We start from the raw sequence: 24,247 nt of genomic DNA on the forward strand, positions 1-24,247 counted from the left end.
TAGGCCTGACTGTGAAGGTGCACATATTAACCTCATCTCTCCTCTCCACCTCCACAGGAATAGGCACAAAGATGAAGCAAAGCTGGAGTGAAGACAACACACCTGGTTGCAGAGCACACCACCTGGTCCTGCAGCCTCTAATACTAGAGCATACCGCTGTTACTTTGACCTCCATTTTAATCATGAAACTTAAGGGCAGTCCAGTTTTTTTATCTCACAGAATACAAACCTGACTACCCAAAATGTAAAGCCTCGTTCAAACACCTAATGCAGAGCCACTGCCCCTACATTCCAAGAGTTAAGGCAAATCAAAGTACCATAAGCAACCATAGCCTATCAGCTGATTAGATGACAGCTTCTGCACACAGAGGTATCAGTGACCACCTGTACCTATTCAAACATTTCCACCACAAACAAGCCACACAATCTAGAAATGACTAGCCTAGGCCATTAACCCTAGGTTGTGTCAGATTCCCAGCACAGTCTCTGACAGAAGTCACTGTCTTCCAACCCAGCTCATGGAAATCTGTTTAATTTCACTTCAACAAGCCCTTCACCTGACAGACTGAATACTCGCAGCTTGCTCACCCTGTGACACGAGGCACACGACTCCCCAGGCACCACGGCACAGACAGCACCAGCCGTCTGCCCCAAATTCACCCTGCAGAAGTTCACCCTGCCTTTGCACAGAGGTCACCTCCGCGCCAGCGGCACAGCAAACCGCAGAAAACCAGTTCCTGCCACCAGCAGCCCTCAGCAGAAAACCTCCAGCACCAATCTGCACCCCAGGCAGCACCCACCCCAGGCACATCCACCCAACCACCCGAGCCACCACCTGCCCAAAGCACCCACACTGAGCGGGTGGGAGCATCCCCCGCCGCCACTGCCTCCCTCATGCAAGCCGGGGCGCTGCACCCCACGGAAGGGGGGGGGGGGGGGGGGCTCACCTGGAGAAGCACGGCCAGCAGGACGCACAGATACACCTGGTAGGGCCCCATCTGCCCCACCAACGGGAACGCCTCCTCCACCTCCATCCCGCTCCTCGCCCGCCACGCAGCGCATCCCCGGCCCGGGGCGGGGCGCGGAGCAGCGGCCGGGCCCTCGCCGAGGAGGTGGAGGAGGAAAGGGCGGGAGGCGCGAGGCGGCGCTCACGCGCAGGCGCCCGGGAAGCGGCCCGCCCAGGAGCGCACGCGCAGCCCCCCTCCTTCCCGGGCGCGCGCCGGGGGAAGCGGAAGTGCAGCGGCCGCCGCGGTGCTGGTGGGGGCGTGTGGCGCCCGCGCGCGTCTCCCGAGTTAGGCGGCTCGCGCGCGGTTGGGGCTGCTGTCGGCTGCCGGCGGGGGGAGAGGCGGGGGGGCGAGGCAGCTCTGTGAGGGGTCAGGCTCTCTGAGAGGTCTCTCACGCACTCACTGTCCGTGAGGGGTCGCGCTCTCTGTGAGGGGTCTTGAGCCCGCGCCCTCTCAGTGAGGGGTCTCTTGCATCCGTGCTGTCTCTGTGAGGGGTCTCTGAAGGGTCCCTCACGCTCTCTGAGGGATGTCTCTGTTAGGAGTCTCGCTCTGTGAGGGGCTGCACTTGCTCTCACTTTCTCAGGGCTTGTGCTGTCTGTGAGGGGTCTCTTGCACACTCACTGCGAGGGGTCGCGCTCGCTCTTGCTCTGTAAGAGCTCGCCCTCTCTGTGAGGGGTCTCTTGCACCCACGCCCTCTCTGTGAGGGATCTCTCACTGAAGATTCACTCTGTGAGGGGTCTGTCATGCTTTGTGAGGGGCCACTTATGCACTTAAGGGATCGCACTCTATGAAGGGTGTCTCTGAGGGGTCACGCTCTTGCTCTCTGAGGGCACGCGTGCTCTGTGAGGGGTCTCTTGCGCCCGCTCGCGTGCTCTGAGGGGTCACGCTCTATGAGGAGTGTCTCTGTGAGGGGTTGTGCTCACTCTCACTCTGTGAGGGGTCTCTCACACACTCGCTTTCTGTGAGGGGTCTCTTGCACCCGCTTGTGTGCTCTGATGTGTTGCTTGTGCTCTGAGGGTCACACTCTGAGGGGTGTCTGTGTGAGGGGCCTCACTGCGAGGGTTTGCACTTGCTCTCGCTCTCTGAGGGATCATGCTGTCTGTGAGGGGTCTTATGCTGTGAGGGCTCGCCCTCTGTGAGGGATCTCTTGTGCCTGTGCTTTCTCTGTGAGGGGTCTTTGTCACTTTCTGTGAAGGGTCTTGTGCTCTCTCTTTGTGAGGGGTGTCTGAGGGGTGTGTGAGGTGAGGTGAAGTGGGATGTGGTGGCTATAAAGGACGGGTGAGAGGACTGAGGGAGTTTGCCAAGGGTGTGTGAGGCGTGTCAGGGAGGGCGGCATGGACGTGGCTTGGATGGCTGGGCTGCTTACAGCAGGCAAGCACATGACTGGGGAGATGGGCCCTAGGTGGAGGGGAGTGGTCTTCCTCATGAGGTGCAGCACCTCTGGTCATAGTTGGAAATGGGAAGGGGAAAGAGGCATTACCCCTGGACCCTTGGTTACACCAAGGCAGCGCGCTGGCCCCACAGGCTTGGCAAGAAGGCTTCTCTGGGTACCTGCAAGCAAGGTGGTTCTGGGTTTTATGGCAGTCTCCATGCAGCAGCGTAACTCAAATCCAATTTCATCATAAGAGCACGCTAAGTTACAGTCTGTGCTCAGTGGGTTTGCACCTGCATTGAATAGTGTTAGCCCTGTGCCTGAGAGGCTGTACCCATGTAGTACATGTTGCTTAAGTTCTATACATTCACACAGGGCCCTAAATGCTGTCATATCTCAACTGTGGAATATTCTGTAATTATACTTAATAGCATACCTGCTGGTTGCTGAAAAAAAAAACAAATTTGATGTGAGACACGTAGGTGTCACTAGAGTTCAGTTCTGGACCTATGCAGATCTCGCTGTTCTTGATTTAATGCCTAGTGAGGACATGCCTCTCTGTTACAGCAGTCTTCATGAAACTGTAGTTGTAATGTGTTTTATGAAAAGCATTTGCCATTTATTTGGAGAGCCTTCATTGTGAACATGTGGTAGAAGTTCTCACTTAGAAGTAATGGGACTGGTTTGTGAAGAAATGTGAACTCAGCTGAGTAGGAAGGAAGATAAATACATGTGTGAAATAATATCAATGCAAAGTGGCAATGAGCTTTTCACGGTCCATTTTCATTCCACTTTAAAATAAAGCTCCAAGAACATGAAACAACTGAGACTTTTTTTTTTTTTTTTTACCTGGTGGTACCAAAAAGCAGCAGCAACATCTTTATACTTGCAGCTTTTATCATGTGAACAACAGCCGGAGAGAAAGGACGAGGGTTATATGACAAGATGTGACCTTTAGGACCATGCCAGGAGCCTGGGAAATAGTACTATTTCCTTGCTGTAAAAATCTCAGCAAATTGACAAGCATCAAAGCAATTTACTCTTAATATGAAATTCACCTTTGCCCTAAGCACTTCTTTTTGTATTTGAGGCTTAGTACAGATTGATTAAAGGCAAAACAGCGAAGGATTTCTGAAATGTCAGGACCTTTCTGGTGTTCACCCAACCGCACTTATTTTATTACTCGGCTAAGATGCAGAGGAGGTGTCCTGGTGCTCAGGAGCCCAGCATTCCTCTCCCCTGCACCCTTCCCACCCAGTCAGTTCAGCCACACTCGAGGGCAACCACAGCTTTATTCCATCTTGCCCAGCACCAGGCAGAGCTGCTGCTGTTGACACCAGCTCCCAGCCCCCTGCGGCTCTGGAGTCAAAGTGAGCAGAGGCAGGGGAAGGTGATAGCACTTACTCCCTGTCAGGGAGGGTGCTGACTCCAAATCCCCGTGCTCCCTTCAGCCCCTTGGCACTTCTGTCCTTGCTCTTGCTTGGGACCTCCAGCACACCTGCCTGGGAGTTTTCCTTCCAATGTTCCCTGCTTCCTTACAGCCGCCCAAGCTACAGGCTCTGCCTGCTGCGTGTGCAGCAATTAGGACTGGCAGTGCTCTGCTGTATTCATCTCCACATGTTGCTGCCTTCCAGATGATGCTCTTGCTCTGCCCCTGCCATCACTCTGCTGAGATAACACTTCTGACTCCCGTAGCCTCCAGTCCTGACTGTACCGAAGTTACTGGGTTGGCTTTAGGCATATCGGTAGCATGCAGCAATGCCCTGCGTCTGGGGAAAACAGCTACTGGGGAGCTGTCTCCTCTTGTGCAGGTGCTTCCCAAGCAAAGTCCAGTGGAGGACCATGAAGATGATGGACTGGAGTATCTGTCATGTGAGGAGAGGCTGAGAGAGCCAGGAGTGTTCAGCCTGCAGCAGAGAAGGTTCAGGGAAGAGCTTCCCAACCTGTAAATAATGTCTGATGGGAAGGAATGAAGAGAGGAGCCCAGACTCTTCTCAGTGGTGCCTACCAACAGGGCCAGAGGCAATGGGCACAAATTTAAAAGAAAATAACAACCACCAACAAACCTGATTTGAATACAATAATTTTATTTATTTATTTTTACTGTGGGTGTGGTCAAACACTGGAACAGGTTGCCTACATAGGCTATGGAGTGTCCCATCTGTGGAGATAACTCAGTAACTGGACACGGTCCAGGCGTGAGCAGAAGAGGTGATGATCTAGATGATCTCCAGAGCTCATTTCCAACCTCAACCATTTTATGATTCTGTAGTTAGCACGTCCCAGCTATTACTGAGCCTCTCACATTCCCACTTCGTTCTTACAGATTTTGGTCACACCACCAAAAATGCCTGATTTTAGCAGGGAATTGGCTTTTCATTTTTTGCAGTGAAACCTGAGTGTTGGGCAGAAAGGGTGTTGTTTCAGAGTCAGCCTGAAGGGTAGGACTTGGCAGGAGTGTATCTATGAGACACTGACCAGAGGTATAAAGCAAGGAACCCAGGTGGAGTGTAGGGGGAGGAGAGGTAGAAGTGGCTGGGTGAAGTAAAATACCATTAACTGCCACCGTACACTCCAAACATGCAGGTACCTCATGTCACATTCTGCAATGACCATACGGTGAATTTAGAAGAAAACAGGCTTTTTCATCTTCCAGATTTTCACTGACAATGAAAAGTATTTGCCCTGTGAGGCTGGCAGTTTTGGAAAGGATTGGATGCAATCTTCAGAGGTTTCAGCATTTTGTCAACATAATGATAGCACTGCACTCCACTTGGCCAATGATCTTTCCTCACTGGAGCCCTCAGATCTTCCCAGAGTATTATTGTCTGAGAAGTTCATTAATGTGCAATTTTCTCCCTCCTCCTCCTCATTAATAACCATGTCAAATAAGAATAGTCTTAACAATCCTGTCTGTGGGGAATTTTTCTTTTAATGAGAGTGATTCAGGCTTCTAACTCAGACACAAATATGGTATCCCCGAGGTTTTCCCACATCCCCCCCACCCCCCATTACTACCACGTCATGGTTTTGTTGCACTTGAGAGGCTTAGATGTCACATTTACATGGGCACTCCAAAAGTGAGACAGCTTCATGGCTTCTTTTTCAGCCTTTCTGAAATAATAGTTCTATACATGATCAGCCCCTTTCTGTCTGTATGTAATGATGGCCCAGAGCATTCAAAGCTCTAGATACATGTAAATGCAGAGGGGTAACCCTAAGCTAAGTTCTTCTCTTTAAAAAAATAAATCAGAGCTAACCTAATTCTGGTTCATCAGCATTGTGTTTCCCGATTTGTTGTATTCATTTGTAGTAGATTCTGACATGGCTGTTAATTTTGCCTTGGAAACACAACCAATAATAGTTTGAAAAAAGAACTTAAAAGGACTATTGATGTTCCCACCTTCTAGGTGGGGATTTCTCACCTATTCAGAGGGTGGCCAGACAAATCCTTGGATCAGCACTTAGCACAGCTAAAGTCTGAAGATCTGTTCCTGGTGCAGGAAGTTACAGCTTGTCCAACAGTGGACATTGTAAGCTGTGAAACGTTTTAGCCCAGGCTGCCATGGATGCCGGAAGATCAAGTGGGTTCAAGTGAGAGCTCGACAAATACACAGAAGAAAAGTCCACTGAGGTTTATCTATGCAAAGAGGAAACACCTCTGGCTCCAGAAAGTCCCTGAAAGATAAATTGCTCAAAGTTGATATCAGGAGGAAATATTTATCCTCTCTTCTTATACTTCTGCCTAGGCATTAGGTTTTGCCCACAGCAGAAGATGGGATTTGGGTCAAAAAGGACATTTGCTCTCTTGCTGCACAGCCATGTTTGTGATCTTGCACTTCATCAGGTTCTCATCCCCTCCTGACTTCCTTCCCTTTAACTCACAGGAGGTTTCCACTGCATCAACTGAGCTGAATGCTGAATGGCAAATGATGGAGCTCTGACTGAGGCAATGAGAATGGCAGCTGCGAGAAGAAGTGGTAGGAACCTCTTCCATAAGAGTACAAAGGGCTTATGGTTCATAAAAGCCGTTACCATTAAACCAGCTTAGAGCTGAAGAGGGTCTCTCCTTTAGGACAAAAATGAAGCAGAGGTTTCTTGCTCTCTTAGCTTCATCTGATCCACAGCAAGATGACAGGAGCAGTGAGAGGGGTTGACGGTACCTGCCAGAATGCTTGCCTTTGCTGGCCTTCTGTTATGGAAAATGAAGATTTTTCCAACCAGATTAGTCAGCTGCACATTGCAGCTGGCTTACTCCATAATACTATGCAAAGCTAGCATATGGCTCATTACAATACACCCTGACTAAGTGTTCAGCCAAACAAGCCACCAAGGCATTTTTGCTTCTCTGATGTGCCGTTTGCACTTTTTGCAAACAAAGCAACAAACAATTCCTTTGGAGGCACTTTTCAATTTTAAATGAGGCTTGAGGATGCTGAATTTCTGCCTGTGCTGTGAATGATGCTACAAGCTGATTCCCTATCCCTTGCTAGATGGACAGTTCCCTGTTGAATCCAGCTCTGATTCAGGTTCAGAGATCTGAGCTTCCTCACACATTACGTATCTCTGACAGTGGACAGTTGCTCTCAAGATGTCTCCCCTGGTCATGTCCCAAGGTGCACATCTGCAGACAACACCCTTCTTGGCCAACGGCATCTGTAACTACTGTCCTGACCCTGCTCAGTTTCCCGTCACTTAGACAACACTTGCAGTGTCCACCGTGGAGTGGGAGCTGCAGTTTCACCACGAACACCTTCAGGGGTTTCAGGCTGAGAAAAGGAGTTTAGGAACCACACTTTGTGCTTAAACATACTAAAATCCTAGACATAAAAAAAACTTAGATTAGTCCTAAGAGGCAGCATTGGCCATTGTGGTCTCCCAGCAGTGACTGACACAGAGATAATGATGTTGAACATAAAGGTGAGTGCTTGTATCTCAGAATGGTTCTCTTGAACGGTTGTGCCACACTGCCATTGAGAGAACCCATGTGTTCTTCATAGGCTCTTTTCTTTTCAAGCAGTTATCATTTGGCTGGAGTAGTGTTCATAATCTTGACATTTATACCCTTCATTCTCTGCCTTATCACCAGTGTACAGATGATTTGTTTGGACTGCCTCTCTCATTCTGCAGAATGCTGAAGATCCCACAGAAGTACACAAAAGCACTTAAAGGTGTTTTTCTGGCAGAAGCAACAGTGCTCTGGGTTTGGAGGCAGAGAAGGCACTTGGCAGGTGGTAGCTTCCTCATTAAGCCCTCCAAACATGAAAAGCCCTTAGAAAGGACAACTTCATGGATTTCAGCAGCTATTCCTGCCTGAGGTGTGTCATGTAGTGCAATACTGGTATTCTGCTCAGTATGTTTGGTCCCATGAAATTATCACAGGAGTAACCTGTCCTTCAACGGCAACTCCAAACTGCAAAATAAGGCTTTTGGTTCTCTCCTGCCCTTGCAAAAGTGAGATAACTTAGGAAAACCCATCAAAAATGAAGGTGCAAAGACAGCCAGACATCAGACAGGTGCTGCCGAGTGTCAGGTAGAAGCTCACAGTCAAAATTAACAGAAGTTTGGAGACCTAAGGTCACTGTGGCAGCAACATGGAAAGTCTCATGAGGCCCTACTTTGACCTGATGGGTTGGCACAGACTATATGGATTGCCGGGCAGTGGCTGGCACTAGCTCAGGGCTATCCGAAGTGTGATCTACTGAACTGAACATACCTTAGGCATCTGCACAGAAAAGAGAAAGCATCCATGGGTAATGGGATTCTGCATTTTTACCTTTAGATGTGGGAGGCAGGGGACACTCATTATGTCAATGATCAGGATGCCACAGAGTGGTTTTCTATAGGTAGCAGTACGGCATTTCTCCAGCAAACAGGTTTGCAGCTTGGGGGACTTCCCAAGACGCAAAGGTCTTGTGGACTTTGTGTCTCCAAAGAGCTGTAGTTCTCAAAGTGAACTTGGGATCCTGCAAGAGCATTTACAAAAGAATTTAAGCAAGGAAAGACCCTCACTCAATAATACCAGGAAGGGATAGTGCATACAATCAGAGTTTCACAGCAAAGAATGCTTTTGAAGCTTGTGCAGCTAGCTACACAGTGGGAAGGGAAAATTTCAGTACTTTCCATTACCCAAGGAAATGGGAGGTTTCAAGTTATCCTTGTGTTCAGACATTCCAGTTGATAAGTGGGAAAAGAAAGACACCAAACCCCTTACCCAGCCCAGGATCCCAGAGAAAACAGCTGCCTTTGCCCTGCAGCTCCTGCACACCTACATTCAGAAGGATGTCTCAGCCATCCACAATACTATTTATTTTCCTGAGTTGATTGTTGGCCTCAGAAATTTACAGTCTGGTGCAAGACATGAGTCAATGAGAGCAATGAGGGACAGTGAAACAGGGAGGCAGGAATGTGAATCCAAATGAATACACAAGTTAGCTGGATGCAGAACACATGGAGACAAGTTTTGCCACTGAGGCAAATGGTATGATAGAAATGAGATAAATACACTGGCACTGAACTGCCTGTTACAGCTGATATGTGCTGGCAGATTTCCACAGGCATTCAGGTAGAAAGAGGTCCTGAGGAAGGCTTTCAAATGGAGTGGATTTGGACTTTCTCCAGCAGAGGCGATAGCAAAGGATGTTACGTATCCTGCATGTGAAAGTGCAGACGGTGTCATAGCTGGTGCTATTACAGTGCCCTAACAGCAGGAAAGATGCTTGACTGCCTATGAGCTAAGGACCTCAGGAAGCCAGGAGGTCTTACCTGGGACCTCCCTATACGTTTGGTTCAGAACAACCTGCAAATGACTCCAAAAGGATGGACATCCAGCTGGGCTCAAAATGTTCAGCTGGCTGTACAAGGAAACAACATGGCTACATCTGGATTTTGGAGAAGGTCGGATCTGTACGGAGGCTGGCTGTCCCACTGCTCATAGTCTGAACATTTGTAGCTGTTGGGTGAGTCAGGGAAGGAATTTACAGGTTCAAAACACTTCAGTCTCACCTCACTGTGCAGTTAACAACCAGCTTTAACGCCAGCTTAAATCACCCAGACACCAAAGTTGAGCATAACCATTGATACAATTCTTAAAATAGGCCCAAAAAACAGGGTTTTGCAACTCAGCTAGGTGGGATTAGCGTAATCTTTTGTACAGGGCACAGTTTCTCACGTTCCCGCTCAGTATCCTCAGCAATTCGCACTTCTGGAAGAAGAACGGGGTGGAAGGAAAGCAAAGCGTGCCCCGCTGAGGTGGGGGGGAGGCTCCCTCCGCGTCCCAACGCAGATGGAACAAACGCGGGAGTGCGGATTCCCTCCACCAGCAAAAGGGGGAACCGAGGGAGTTGCCGAAATCACTTTCCAGGGCGGGAGGGGGCGGGGGAGGGGCAATAATCAATCCACAGCGGCCCGTGGTTCCCTCCGCCCCGGGAACAAAGAGCGCCTGCGGCGCCGGCCGGGGCCAGCAGGGAGCGGCCGAGCGCTGCCGCGCCCGCGGGGCCGGGGCTGGGGCTCCCCGCGGGGCCGGTGGGCTCCCCACGGGGCGGGGAGCGGGGCTGTGTGCTTGCAGCCGGCCCCGGCCTTGTGCCGGTCGGGAGCGGATCGTTGCGAGTGTAAATGTCCCCCATATGTGGCTGTGGCGGGTTTTCTCCCTCACCCAGCGCATTCTCTGCGTCTGCTCGAGTTCAGCCCTGAAACAGGAAAATGCGGTGGGGAGCAAGGGAGAACCCCAGTTCACCGTGCGTTTTATTTAATTGCTGCAAATTAGTTCTGTGGCTAGGCGAGTGTGGGTTGCAAAGTGCGTACACAGAGCGGCACTCAAGCATCAGGCTCCTGAAGCATGCATCGCACAGAGCATTACAACAACTTGCACATCTTCCTGCTTAAATATGCTATTTAAATATGACTGCACTGGCATGTCTGAAATTTGAATGCTGTAGCCTAGATTAATCTTTGTCAGGATACGAAGGCAGACTTGTCAGATGTTTCCAGCAAAAGATACGCAAATTCGCTATTCAGACTTGTAAAGATCTAGTTCTTAGTTGCTATTGCTATCAATCACTGCGCGCATCACTGTACCATGCTATATACAGGCATGGAGCTATAATATACCACCAAAGCCAAAGAATGTTTTTCTACCAGAGGTGAGGGAAGCAGCTGCTCTATAGAGGACTGCCTTCACATGACAATGCTAAGTACCAAGCTTACCAGCATATTGGTCATTTAGCCATGATGGTCACATTTTCTAGACTGCTGGGGAGTATTAAATTGCCATAACAGTACAGAATAGCTGCAAAATTTGTTTATGATGGCAAAACCCGAGAGAGGGGCAGAAAGAATACAGCCATTCCAAGTCTAAATCACATAGCTGTATTCCTGGAGGTAAATGCATGCAGTGTTTTTATACCTAGTTAAGTCTCTGGACAGTAGCACAGAAGCAAATTTGTCTCCAGTTAGCTTAGGCTGAATGGGAGAAATGCTTCCAGAAAATATAAATGGTAGAATCCAAGTGTTGTGTGCAGCAAATTCAAAGACTTTTTAAAAAATCTGGATGATGCTAAAATCTAAGAAAGTCACCCTTGTCCTCCAAAATGGAGAAGAATGTCTCCACGTTAAAAATACATGCTCTTCTGACGCAATGCATTCTAGAGGAATTTAAAATACATTCCAAATCTCTGGTATTTCTGGATTTGTATGGTAAAGGGAGATCTTAATTCCCCTAATATGTTTATGCCGGAAAATCGTGGGTGATTCCCTGAATGAACTTGGCAACCCTGCTGCATGCATTCCAGGCCAGATTCTGTTCTTTGTAGGTCTGCTGAAAATGTGGATGGTCTCTCCAAAACTTAGTGTTGCTGTTCTGGGTGGATTTGACTCTTACACAGTTCTTACACAGCTCCATGGGAGGGTTTGGATGTCCCCCTTGATCCAGAGTCAAAGGCCATGAATGTCTGCACTTCTGTTCTCATGATTATTCGTTTTATGGCCACAGGGAAGGTGTACTTTACCCATGTTAGCCATGGTGGGCTATTGAGCTTTGAAATGAGCTTATTCTGGGATCTACCTGGTCCCATTAACCTGTATCATTAATATGCACTTCATATACACGTAGCTATACTGGGCCTGATAAGAGATCGAAGATCAGTAGTGTCTCCAACACTGACCAGTTGCAGATATCAAGGGAAGAGTACAGGGAAGAGGGAAAACGTATCCCAAGACTTCCCAGACCTCTTGCCCAGTCTTCTTGCAATGTGTAGCTGGTTCAGCCACAGCTAATGCCTTTATGCTTAGTGGGTCTGGACAGGCTCGCATCCATTGCCCGGGTCCCTCTGGAAGTCCTGCCAACTCTTGTTCACTGTGCCCTGTGGCAAGGATGCCTAACTACATGTTCTCTGAAAGAGGACCTCCTTTTGTTATCCTGCGACCCACCATCTGTCAATGCCATGTTCTTCATTTGGTGAAGTGGAAGAGAGTTCACATCCTCTATGCCACTTGCAGTTTTATAAACTTTGATAGGCACTGTTAGATCTCCTGCTGTCCTTCTGGGACAGTGCACAGGGGAAGAACTTCCTGAGGAAAGCTCCTTAGCTGGAAACACAGGGAAAGAGTGCATAAAACATTCTCAGATGTGTGATTTTCTGTGGACATCTCCCAAAACACTTTGCTCAGTCCAGAGCTGTCCATTTGGAGCAATCTGATTTAGGACTGTTGCTCGAAATGAAATGAAAGCTGGAGAGCACTTCTGCTGCCAAAGGTGGTGGTGGTGCTGAATTCAAGCTACACGTAGCCTTCATATCTACAGACTTCTCAGTGAAGGTGAGGCTAGTCATCCAGCTGAGTTTGGTTTCCCAGTCTAATTCTTTCTGATAGTAGCAAGCAGGCAGAGAAGGTAGGATATACGTTTCTCCCCCCAAAAATCTGGACATCGACAAGCTGTATTTGTCAGCTGGCCTCAGACGCTGCAGTTCTTCCTGGGATCACTCTGCCCATCCACCCCCAAACCCGTCTGCAGGAGACCGGTGTGGAGCTAAGGGAAGAAGTTTCCTGAGCAGGAGACAGTTCACACAAGCAGCTCTACTGGATTCTGGTGACAAGCAACATTAGTAGGAACTGACATCAACTCCAAGCCCCAGTAGGCAGTAGCAATGAAGAACTTCCCTTCTGCTGTTTGCACTACTGCCATTTGGGGCCTGAGGCCTCCTCTTGGAGACCAGGTTCATTCCCCATCACTTAGCTCCCCGTTGACTCGAACTGCCAAAGAGGACATCTGGTAGCAAAGGGAGCTGGTGCTTTTTCTGAGGTGGAAAGACAGTATCTTTATTAGCAGCTGCATTTAGACTTCTAACTAATTTCTAGGCCACTGAACAGTTGGAGGATGACAGCAACTCCACTGAGTTTTGAGGGTACAAGTGCACCTAAAGGCTTCAGCTGTATTAACATGTTTGGCTACTGTGTGACAGATCTGCCATCGGGTATGAATTCAGGGATGGCATTCTAAAACGAGCTGGCATTTTTGATCGGTTCATTGGTCATGACACCTGAGGCAGGAGTTTGCATAAGTCTGAGACCCTATTTCCAACGCCTTTAATGACTGCAATCACTGAAGTGCGTTGTGTCATGGGGGCAGAGGCTGTGTTATGAGGGATGAAGGAAGCACAAGTGTGAACAGCTGTGTTACTCTTCACTGGGGCTGGGATATCCATCCTATCCCCAGGGTGGGCAAGAGTAAGGGCTCCAAGCTTCTCAGCAGAGATTAACTTCCTCATTGCCTTACAGTTTATTTTTAAATTCTTGTGTGGGGGTATTTGGAATTGAATCCCACCCTAGATTACCACATCTCCCAAGGGTCGGCGTGGAGCAAGAATTCACAAATCAGTGTAGGAGGCTTAGGGGAGCGGAGACCATGAGCTAAACTGACTTTGTAAGCTCTATGAGATGCATGGGGAGTCAGGAACAATGCTCGAAGAAGTTAAAAGATCTTTTTCCACATATAGCTGTGGACTGACACTATCCCTGGTCTTGCTGCAAGTGAGAGAGTGTAGTCAACAGAGAAACAGGATATTTGATGAGGAAGGACTGGAGCATAGCATGCTCTGGGCTGGCAACCTTCTGGCAGGGAGGGGGCCAGCAGTAGAAGACTCCCAATAAAGATAGACAAGGTAGGACAACAGAGCTTTAGGAGGATAAAAATAAGGTCTCTTCAGGGATTTGGATTTTAAATTATTTGTGAGATTCGCAGGAAGCCAGAAGGGTTTTAAACAGGGATTGTAGGGACAAGCCTCTGTGCTTAAGCAAAGAATCCTGATCCAGTTGATGCCTCAGATGCATACCACATTTTTTTATACTGAGTGGAAAGAGAAACCAAACCTCTTGGACTTGACATGCTTTGCTTCCAGTGTAATGTGTTTCTAAGGACCAGTTTGCAGAGCTAAAAGGGATGCATGGGACATGAACAGAGTGATGCTAACACACCACAGCATTTCCAGTACCCTGAATCAAGTATCTCTGTATGGCACAGTGTGGACCTACCAGCTCATTCAAAACCAGCTTACAGCTCTTAGCCTTGATGTCCATTTGTGTAAGACTCAGCCATTCTGGGCTCGCTGAGAGGGACTTTGCTTGTTACTTCTTCACTGGACGTTTTTTCCTGGTCAAAATCTTCATGTCAGTTCAACCCTGTCAAGTTACAGTTACAGTGGTGGAAGAGGGAAAGCTACCAATGTTTGCTTTCTGTACCAAGAACAATAATGTTAGAAGCACTAATGAAGTGTAGGAAGGATGTTTTCCTAGAAAACATGTTGCCTACATTTCATCTGAGAATGCAAAAAGCCCTGTGATTGCCAGCTCTAAACTTAACGGTTGCTGCCAAAACAGAAGCATTGCCAATAAAAGCAAGGAAAGATTTGCAAGGAAAGGAAACAGGCAGAGCTGTCTTTGCTCCTCATGAGTGTAGAGTGTTTGGGAAGTGATTAGTCCACAGTGCCACTTAGCACAACTTTATCATACGTGCCATATGGACTGCAACCCAAACTTCTGACCAGTTTCATATTTGCTAATAAAAAAAGAAGCAGAAAGAAGTTAAGTGGAAAATATTGTATATATGTCTATGTAGATTGGAAGAGAAGAAGTCAAAATGGAAATAGAGGGCCTATTTTTGACAGGGATGCACTGCTAGACTAACAAGCAAACAGTCAAGAGGTGGAACTGGGCCCAGATTTGACCATGGGGCAGACAGAAGAACAACCATCAGCCAGTGTGGATGGCACAGATCCTGGGAAAGGGAATGCAACACTAGAGGTGGAGTTGAACAGCCCCTTCTTCAAAACTGGCTGTGATTTTAGTAGTCTGAGCAGAGTCCTATGTTCCCCTCTGGCATGTTCTGGCCCATCTTGGCCACTAGTTAAGTTGTATTTCTAATACAAAAAGGGGAACCACGCTCCATGATTCAGATGGGGATCTAGTTTTTCAGCCATTTGGAAGTCAATAGAGACTTGTCAACTGAGTCAATTGAGTGCTGTGATCAGAGCTAGGTCAGTCCTATGCAGAAAGCACAGCACTTGAAGTCAGTTCCTAGGTTTCAGGTTGGGGGATCAAACTTTTCCCTAAGCCAGGAAAAGCTGGGGCCACATTTGGGTAGCCTAATGTATTTTCACCCCACATGCCAGAATGTACCTGCTGCCACCCCATCCATCCATCCATCCATTATTATTGCCTCTAAGCAAGACTGTTTTAAGTATACACTCAATTTCTGATTTCTTTGGAGTTCCAGTTGGACTCACTGAAAGAGTTTATATTCCATTTTCAATTCTCTGTAAATAAAACATAACAGCTACACAGGCACCAAAGGAGCAGGAAGGCAGAAATGGAAGAGAGAATAGTCAAGAGAGCTTTTTGGATACAATTAAAAGAAATTTGTCGTTAATTCATGCTATACCAAATTCATATGAGGTTTTGGGGTTTCTTTTAGATTGAAAAATTTCTTGAAGCAATTAGAATTTGCACTTTAGCCAATTTCACATCAACTGCACATCCTCACCCCATGGTCAGTACTTCCTAAAACATACATATTTACCTAGTGTCAGTCTCAGATCATCCAAGCAGCACCAAGACAAGCTGTTTCACCTCTGTGCCTCCATCCCCACCCACCACCCCTCAAAGGAAATAGATTATTCTTCTTGCCTACATGCCATGATTTTCCAGAACCTGCATATTTCCATATTTTGTCACTGATCTCAGAGCTACTTAAGGCCAATGCAAAGATTTCAACTGATTTTGCTGGGCTCTACCTTAGTTAATAAATATACTCTGAGGTCTTTTGACAAATAGCACTGCAGAAATGCATTGCTAGTACTAGTGCATCTTATGCTGTCTTCAGTCAGTTCTTTGGCTGGAGACCAACAGAATTCCCACAGAAGACAGACTGAGTGAAAGCCAAGTGTCAAGCTTCAGATTTCGCCCATTGTCTTCTAAAACAACTGACTTGTAATGCAAATTGTTCTGCTTTGTTAGGAATGAAGTGTAGCAACTCACCAGAAGTGTTTATTCCCAGGGACATTTCTTGATAGGCAAGATGCCTTGCACTCAGGTGGGGAGATCTAGCTTTTTGTTACATCCTAGGCAGCACAAGCCCAAAGAGAGCCTCCCTAGTGAGCAGAAATATTCTTATTTCCTAAGAAGGGGAGAAGAGGCAATGACAGTTTAAAGCCAAGTTACTGGCAGAAAACAGGAAACTTCACATTGGCCTCAGAAGTACCCAGATTTATCTAAGGAATTGGTAGCACAGGCAGGGAACTGACCCAAACCTCACAAGCAACAGCAGCTCTGCAGATTGGCTCTGTGACTCTGCCTTTTCTTTCAGTGTTGGCTAAACTCCTTGCGTTCATTTAGTCATGTTGATGAATGGTTGTCTGCTTTGGCCGTTCATCAGTGCTGGTGCTGGGAAAGTGTGGAGGCACTTCTGACCTTTTAGGTCCCATTCGATTTAACACTGATCTGCTCAGGTCTCCGCTTAGTGCTTAAGACCCTGACAGGAATCTTTCCGAGGTGAAGATCCAGCACTAGTTAATACTGGAAAAGAATCCTGTCAAACAGAAAAATCCTGCATGTTTCCTCAGTGTCTCCCAGGCTGTAAGAGTTTACCTCTTAACAAGATTGCAGAGATGAACAGATGCACCCTGACCTGAAAATTCTCAGCATTTTGATCAGTGTATTAACACACAACACTTGAATTGTCAAAATCATTTACACCTCCAAACGCATTCCTTTTGCCAGGCAGTTGGAAGAAGTGTGCTGAATGTCTAAACAAAGGCACTGACCTATATGTGAGACTCAGCCAGCTCTTTGGATCATACACCCTGTAATGTTGCTTGTCAAAGCAGGACAGGGGTAGTAGTCCCTGCGTTTGAATTGCCACCCTGGAGTCACACCAGCCATGACAGACATTTCTTTCTAGCCTAGAAGAGGTGCCACATCCCCTGTAAGCTTTCGGTGGTGCCTCTCATGCAAGTGCACAGAGTCAGATGGGTAAACGGGGAAGGTCAATCACACCACTTCTCACAAGCTGCTTCCCAGGGCTGAGCAAGAGAGGCGGCATTTATGGTCAGATAAAAGTCAGGAATCAGCAGGTTTCAAGGCATGTTTCTATGATCTGTTAATAAGCAAGTTTGTCTTTAGATCCTGTTACAAAATGTGCTGTAGCATTCATCCTCAGGGGTTGTCCTTGAGGGACAGAGGTTGAAGATTTTTGTTTCTGTAGCCTAGGACATCTTTGAGAAGCTGCCAACATCTTATTTCTATCTGCCAGGTAATATACCAAAGCCATTGCTTCATCTCAGAGGACCCAGAGACCACGGAAGAAATGGGTGACAATAGTTCATTATTAGACCTGGGCTATTGACTCCTTCTCCAGTGAATAGTTTAGATATCAAGCATCAAAGACATTGCTTCCAGCAGGAGGAATTTGCACACACATCTGCTTAGCACTAACAAAGTAACAACTACACAAAGTGGAGGCTTCAGCCATTGAAACCTATCCATCTGTTTGGGGCTCAAAGCTCACAGCTTCTTGGGCCATTTTTGCTGTGATTTTGAGGATCCAACAAAAGGCATCTTTTCTGATGTAGCAGTCTGCTGAAGGGGGAAGGAACCACTGGAGGAACTGGTAAGTCAGTGCACATGTGTATTTTAATGCTGGCTGCCATATCATTGCAAAAAGACATCTTCATCTCTAAGGAGGCTTCTCTTTTATAGATGGAGCCCTTCCTGGTTCTTACCCAGTGAGCATGTGGCAAAATGGAAGATCCACAGCAAGGAGGAGACTACATGGAAAGAAAGCAACTTGCAGAAATGCTGCAGGGATACTCTATTTACAATCTCAAAACCATGTGCCCAAACCTGGAAAGGAGTGTTCCTGCTTTGGTGCTAACACCATTGGTCAAGGGGCACATGGACACCAAAGCTAAAGCTATCCCTTTCATATCTCACTGGAAGAAAAGTTTAAGTAGGGAGTGAGATACACTTGTTGTGGGTAAACATGCCCACACCCACATGATGTAGGGAAGCCTGCAATGTATTTGGTGAGTACAGTGACCCCAGTGCAATCAGAGTTCAGAGAGCTACTTTTGGGGAAGTTACAATGCATTGATGATTATACAAACATAATGCAGAAGAAACATATACTTAAAGCAACAATAACAACAAAACTGGCTTGGAGACTCACTAAAGATCCCTAAAAGTGGCCCACCTCTGAAACAAGAGAACTCCACTTTGCCCAGAAACACAGACCCAGACTCAGGGAATCGCAAGGGCTGCTGAACCGAACCACAGACAGCACCAAAAAAACCCGTCTGCAACAGTAGAACACCAGAGCTAACAGTTTTCATGAAGCAGGAAAGCTGACTAATAAATCATAATCCAGTGCACACCCCACAGAATCAATTCAAGAGACAAGGAGGATAATACACAGGTCACGAGTAGGTGTGGAAGATGTTGGAGAAATGGCACCATTTCACCTCCCCGTGGGGTACCTTCTGCAGAAGGAAAGCACAGCTGTGTAATGGATGGTAAGGTACACGACACAGACTTCCAGTGAAGAGGATTTCTGTACTGCAATAACAGAGCCAGGGAGATTCAGACATGCTAAGCACATCTCTGAACAGTGCCGTTCAGCTACCATTGTACTAACTCTGCTCTAAGATCAATCACCAATTTGATTTCTGCTGGACTGCAGACCCAGCTGCTGTGTAGTACTAACAAAAATGATAAGGAGGAAAATGAGCTGGGAGAAATACATCCGTGTGCTGATGATATGCATTGGCCAGTGTAGGGCAAATGCAATTCATAGGAGGAAATGCATTATTCTGTACAAGAAATGACAACCTATTATGTGCTTGAAACGGTTAAACACATCTTGCTCTCAGGAAGGATTCAAAGGAAGTTTTCCTCAGAAAAGTCAGGAGCAAAACCACAACGGCGGAAAGAATTTCAGTATTGATGTGTGCAGTGTACTAAAGCAAGCTTATCTAGATGCCAACATCTCCCTGAAGGTTATAGGCATGATGACATCCTTGTCTCTTTGGATCTTCCACAACAACATTGGGCTATTTCTCCTGACAACAGCCAGAAAACTGACTGCCTTTTATTGCCATAGAGTCGACCAGACAGGACGTGCGTGACTACCAACATGATACCTGTCCAGGAGCAGCATGATAAGGGCTACTCTGCAAGGGAGGGGAGACAGGGAACTGGGGATGACCTCAACACAGTACCTGAGCAGGACAGAGCAGCTACAGTGCACTGACAGTCCCAGATAATGTGAAGTGATATGTCAGGTAGGAAGCCTGATCAGGAGCAGTAGGAGCCAGGGTAAGAGCCAAGAGTTGGAACAAAGCTGTTCGCAACATAGGTCTGGCATTCAGCCTTGAAAATCCTCCAGTAAGGCCAGATGAGGCAGAGGTACACCTAGGGCACTGCTCAGGCTAGACCTGGGCACCTGCACCCTGAGCTTATACAGATTCCTTAGCCCTACAGGCAGAGAGTGTGTTGGTGGAGAGCCTAATAAAAGCTGGGCCGGGCAATTAAAGTCTAATTCATGCCCTCAGGTCCTAGTAGCACCTGGAAACACTCTTTTCAAGTAGTGATTATTTAAAACTTTCAGCTTGAAAACCTCAGGGAACAAGAGATGCTATTGCTTATTTTGTGATCTAGGATCATGATGGAATGCCAGAACATACTCGCCATGTGTAGGGATGAAGAAGTTATTGTAAATCTTATCCAGCACTGTAGAAAAATATTTCAAGAATGTGAAAGTCCTGTGAGGCTAAGATAAAGTTCGATATTGATCCCTTTGTGCCATCTGTGAGACTACTGAAGTATAAAGTTATGCTGGCCTTGACTGTCAAGCTAGGAAACAATGAAGGTCTGCATCTATAGCTATCTATAGACTTTTTATGACAATGTGAAGAGGAACAGCCAGTGGCAAAGCAAGCCCTGGCTGTATAGTGAAAATGAAGCATGTGATCTGCCACAGGCATAGCTAGGATTCATGACCCTACACAGCATTAAACTGATAACTTCCTCAAATGAGACTGGATCCTTAGAAACTGAGATACATTAGGGATGTGATGGGAATCTAGGAAATTATGAGAAGAGACAAATAGATTCTACCTACACCACTGAGAAGCATACAAGCCCTAGAAGCGGGCCACACACCTTACGTACATCTACTGTATTTCAAGTGCAAGTCTGGGTATATGCTTAAAATCAAAGTTACCGCGTATCATCAGCACACACCTAAGTGGCATCTACCTTCAGTGTGGGCAATGGGAGACACGCTGTTTCCAGCCTGAGGCTGCCACCTCACAGTGATATCATGTGGACAGTGTTGGGCAGATAAGACCTCTGTTTGGTCCTCGTGGTGCCACACACCACAGGGGTCCCTGGGAATCATAGGTGGCCCAACATACTCATACCAGCGTGATCAGAGGAGTCACAGGCTGGTGATGCACATACATGGAGCATGGTGAGAGGAATGCACCACAGTTTTTACTCATTTCCTGGAAGTGCATAGACATAACCGGTGAAGTATCATGAGAATAGACAGGGAGCTGCAAAAAGACTTTTGAAAGGAAATCACGTGGAAGGAATCAAACTTGAAATGTTACAATTTCTGGGACTTTTATTTAAGAGATCCCTAAACTAATGACACTGGAAAAGGTCCCTCTCTGTTTATCTTGGTTTTTACATTCTTCCCTAGCCAGCTGCTGCTGGCCTCTGCGGGAGGCAGGACGCTGAGCTTGAAGTACATTTCATCTGATCCAGGATGGCCATGCTTGTGAGATGTGTGAACTGAGTGAAGAGTGTAGCAACTAGTAACAGAAAGTGACTCTACGTAGACTTAAAAACCCCAACCCATCCCTGTTCACCATTCACTGACAGGATCATGAGAAGTTACCCAAGCAAGGACTGTGATCAGGAAGTTGACAGTGAGTTTTGCAAGGGCTGGCATACCAGACCCACCTTACTTACACAATGAAGCAGAGGGCAAAACATGAGTAATTAGGACTAATTGGGAACCCCTGCTCCAGATGTTGTCCCTTTTGCACATAGCCATCTTTGGGAAGATGAAGTCAGTAGTGGAGGTAGCCAAGCAACAGATGATAAAAGCAAAGGGAGCAGAAATGGATGCATTCCAAGCCAGACCACCACAGGACAACCTCCCCACATAATAGAATCATCCAGTGTAAAGACTTGGCCAAGAAGAGCAACACTTCTTCACCTGAGAAATAACATGCTGCAACCCATGGCAGGAATGATGTGTGGGATGCAGAACTGTTGAAAAGGCTGTCAAGATAGGCAAGCTGCTGTTACAGCAAAAGAGCCTGAGAGTGTGCTCAGGAGTAAGTCTGCTTCAGCGATCAAGTAGTCACACAAAGGGCGTGCGGCAGGCAACAGTTTGAGCTACAGTGAGATCAAGTGCTGAGGTAGCTGCAGTCTCAGGACAGAAGGGTAAACACTGCCAAAGGCAATGGAAGAGAAGCAGCAGAGAGCACACCCAAGGAAGCAATGTCCAAAAATGGGAGCACTTGTAAGTAGCCTCTGTTGCCAGCTTGCTTGACATAGAAGGGTTGGGAAGAAAAAGCTGTGGGAAGCAAGAAGGATCGGCAGAGTGGATGCAGCAAGAGGAAGGAAATCATGCCTCTGAGAAAGCAACAGTGCAAACAAGGGGTACAAGAGGGATTAAAAATCTGACAGACTTGAAAGGCAGTAATAAATGTTTTCTAGATGGGGCTGTGTAATGGTAACTACAGGGTATGGCAAGCCAGCAAACATTCAAAGAACAGCAATAAAAGCAGCTAAAAAGGAGGCAATAGCAGCATCATGGGCCATGGAGCAGTGAGTGCAGGCTTGGAGGAGGCTAGAGTCTGGAGTATGCCCTATAGTCTGTCAAGTCACATGCAGGTACAATGCTTGCTGGCTGCAATGCCTCTAAAACAGCAGTTTTCACTCTGCTTGTGAAGCAGAGGTTTAGTCTTCAAAACGCTGTACTGTTCCTTGCTGTGTGCCCTACTAAGCAGTGCATGAAATCATCTCAAAAGCTGTACTCCAGGTTAAGTACACTGCCAGTGGCCCCAGAGAGAGTTAAGGCTCTCCTCCTGCCTCAAACTGCATCACCCTTGTGACAGGACAGGTTTCTAGAGGAACTCAGGTCCAAACCATACCAGGACCCCTGATTTTCCAACTGGCTTTGCTTTTGAGCTGCTGAGGGTGAGCAAAGCTGTGCATTAAGACACACTGGAACGCCTAACCCGAAGCTCCTGTCTCCAATTCTTTCAAAACAAATAGCATGCAAAAAAGGAGCAGGTTTTAACCAGCCTTGGTTTGCAGCCAACGTGGGCACATGGTTAGCTTTAGCAGGACTGGACAGCATATGGCACAGCGACCTGGCTTGTTGTGAATAATGGAGTATAATAAAACCTGTCAAACTGCTATTGGCAGCTAGAGCGAGGAAAAACTGTGCACAGACAGTTTGAGAAAACCTACTTGTCACTGCCATGCAAAATATTTTATGACAGTAAATATACGTTCATAAAGTGCCTCTCAGCCTAAGGTGTTTTATCCTCAGTTCCTGAATTTCTACAGGAATCCTGTGCTGCTGCAGGGATGATGAAGTGGGGAATGCTAACAGCTGGGAGGAACAAAAAACAGGTGCATGGGGAGGGGAAGGAGAAGGAAAAGAGCCAAGAAGCAGGTCCAGAAGCAAGAACAGCAGGAGGAGCTAGAAGGGGTGGTAGGAGGACAGAGGAGAGTCACGGCCGCCAGCAGCTGTGCTGGCTGAGAAGCTCATGAGGGGGCTGCCTCGTGGCCGGGATGGAAGAGGGGGCAGTGGTGGTGTTCTCAGCCAGGCAAAGGGAGAAGGGGGCAGGATCCTGTTGGAGAGGGCAGCACTGGCTGGTTCTCTGACTGAGAAGGACTTTGTGGGTGATAGGAGTCCTGTATTTTGGTGCTAAAGCTTGAAGGCAAGGAATCAACAGAGGAGTTTCTTTGTAATCCATCCACCCAGCCAGTGCCAGCAGGGAAATGTGGGGTGGGGGAAGTGCAGCTCTTTACCTATGAAAGTTCAGCCTGTGCCTGGCCTCTGTGATATCTCTGCAGAGCATGTGGGGCCATGAGATGGGCTTACAAGTGCAACTCTGGCTGACATGCAGGGGACTCCAAGGCCCAGTTCCACCCGCAGCATGGGAAAGCTGAACAGAGCTCTGCCAGAGCAACACAGGTCAGAATTAACCTTGAATTTTCATGTCTTGAGTCATCAGCCTGACCTCTGAGTTTAGGCTGTACCTCTGGTCAAACCCAAGTAATGCAAGGCTTAAGGGCAGCTCAGCCTGGGATTGTTTGTGCCCTGCAATGTTCTTCTCCCTCCAGCCTTTTTTGTCTGGTTTCTGCAGTTGTCCTGCTCCCCAAGAGCATAACAGGGAAGCAGGAGCACTGCTTAGTCATTACAACTTGCCATTTCAAGCATCAGTCTTGGCTTTTTTTGAAGAAAATGTTGGAAGTAGCTCTCTTTATAGCCTCAAATGCCTCAAAATGTTGCTGTCACTGCTTGGAGTGGCTGGTTTGTAATATCAATGGCCTGCTTTAGCTGTGCTAAAGGCACTTACATGAGAGCAATAGCAACAATCTGGAATTCAGAAAGTCTACAAACAGGCAGCCCTGTTTTAATTAGTTAAGTAGAGAGACTAATTAATATGCAAATGAGGAGCTTACCAATATTAATCATCTGTTTTACTAGGCTGCTTTACTAAAGAGTTTCTAACAAATTTGCAGGTGAAGTTTCTATGACATTAAAAAACAGCTGAACACCTATTGGAGAAATACTTTCCACTTAATGTAAGGGAAAGAGAGAGAGTGGGGCTTTGTTTTTTTGGAAGGAAAACAGCAGTGACTAAAAGTAATTTTGTCTTTGGCAAGTACCACATAAGCTGACTGAGTCAACCTTTTCCAAACCCTAATTGAAAGCATTTCAGCAAGCTAGGCACCAAAATGCGCTTGGACCAGTAGCTGTGCACGTGCACCCGTATGTGCATGTGTTCATATCTGCTTGTGAAGCAGGACGATTGACTAAAAAAATTGCATGACTGACTAAAAGCATGATTGACTAAAAAAATACTATCTGCCTTTGACATCTATCAATAGCTGTCCACACTGTGGAACATAAACCACAAGTAAAATCAGTCTGAGGTGTAGCTTCTGTGATTTTCCTATCTCTATTCTTGTTGCTAATGCCTTAAAACACAGTAACTGAAACCCTGCCCCAGAACTATGCCACGCTTTACTCTGCTAGTTTTACATTTTGCACTTCACTGAGCTTCTAGGT

The 24,247-nt window shown here is 47.1% G+C and overlaps 1 protein-coding gene across 1 annotated transcript in view; it reads right to left on the reverse strand.

The window, feature by feature from the left end:
* The window catches only part of SLC22A15 (solute carrier family 22 member 15), a 60,994-nt gene extending 40,211 nt beyond the window's left edge, over positions 1-20,783 (reverse strand). Inside the window, exon 1 of the mRNA XM_080392737.1 lies at positions 948-20,783. Within this exon, the coding sequence (XP_080248863.1) occupies positions 948-1,034 (87 nt within the window). The 5' untranslated portion in view covers positions 1,035-20,783. The remainder of the gene's footprint in view (positions 1-947) is intronic.
* Positions 20,784-24,247: the final 3,464 nt, after the last annotated feature.

Source organism: Falco punctatus (assembly GCF_963210335.1).
Source record: "Falco punctatus genome assembly, chromosome: 6".
Lineage (NCBI taxonomy): Eukaryota > Metazoa > Chordata > Aves > Falconiformes > Falconidae > Falco > Falco punctatus.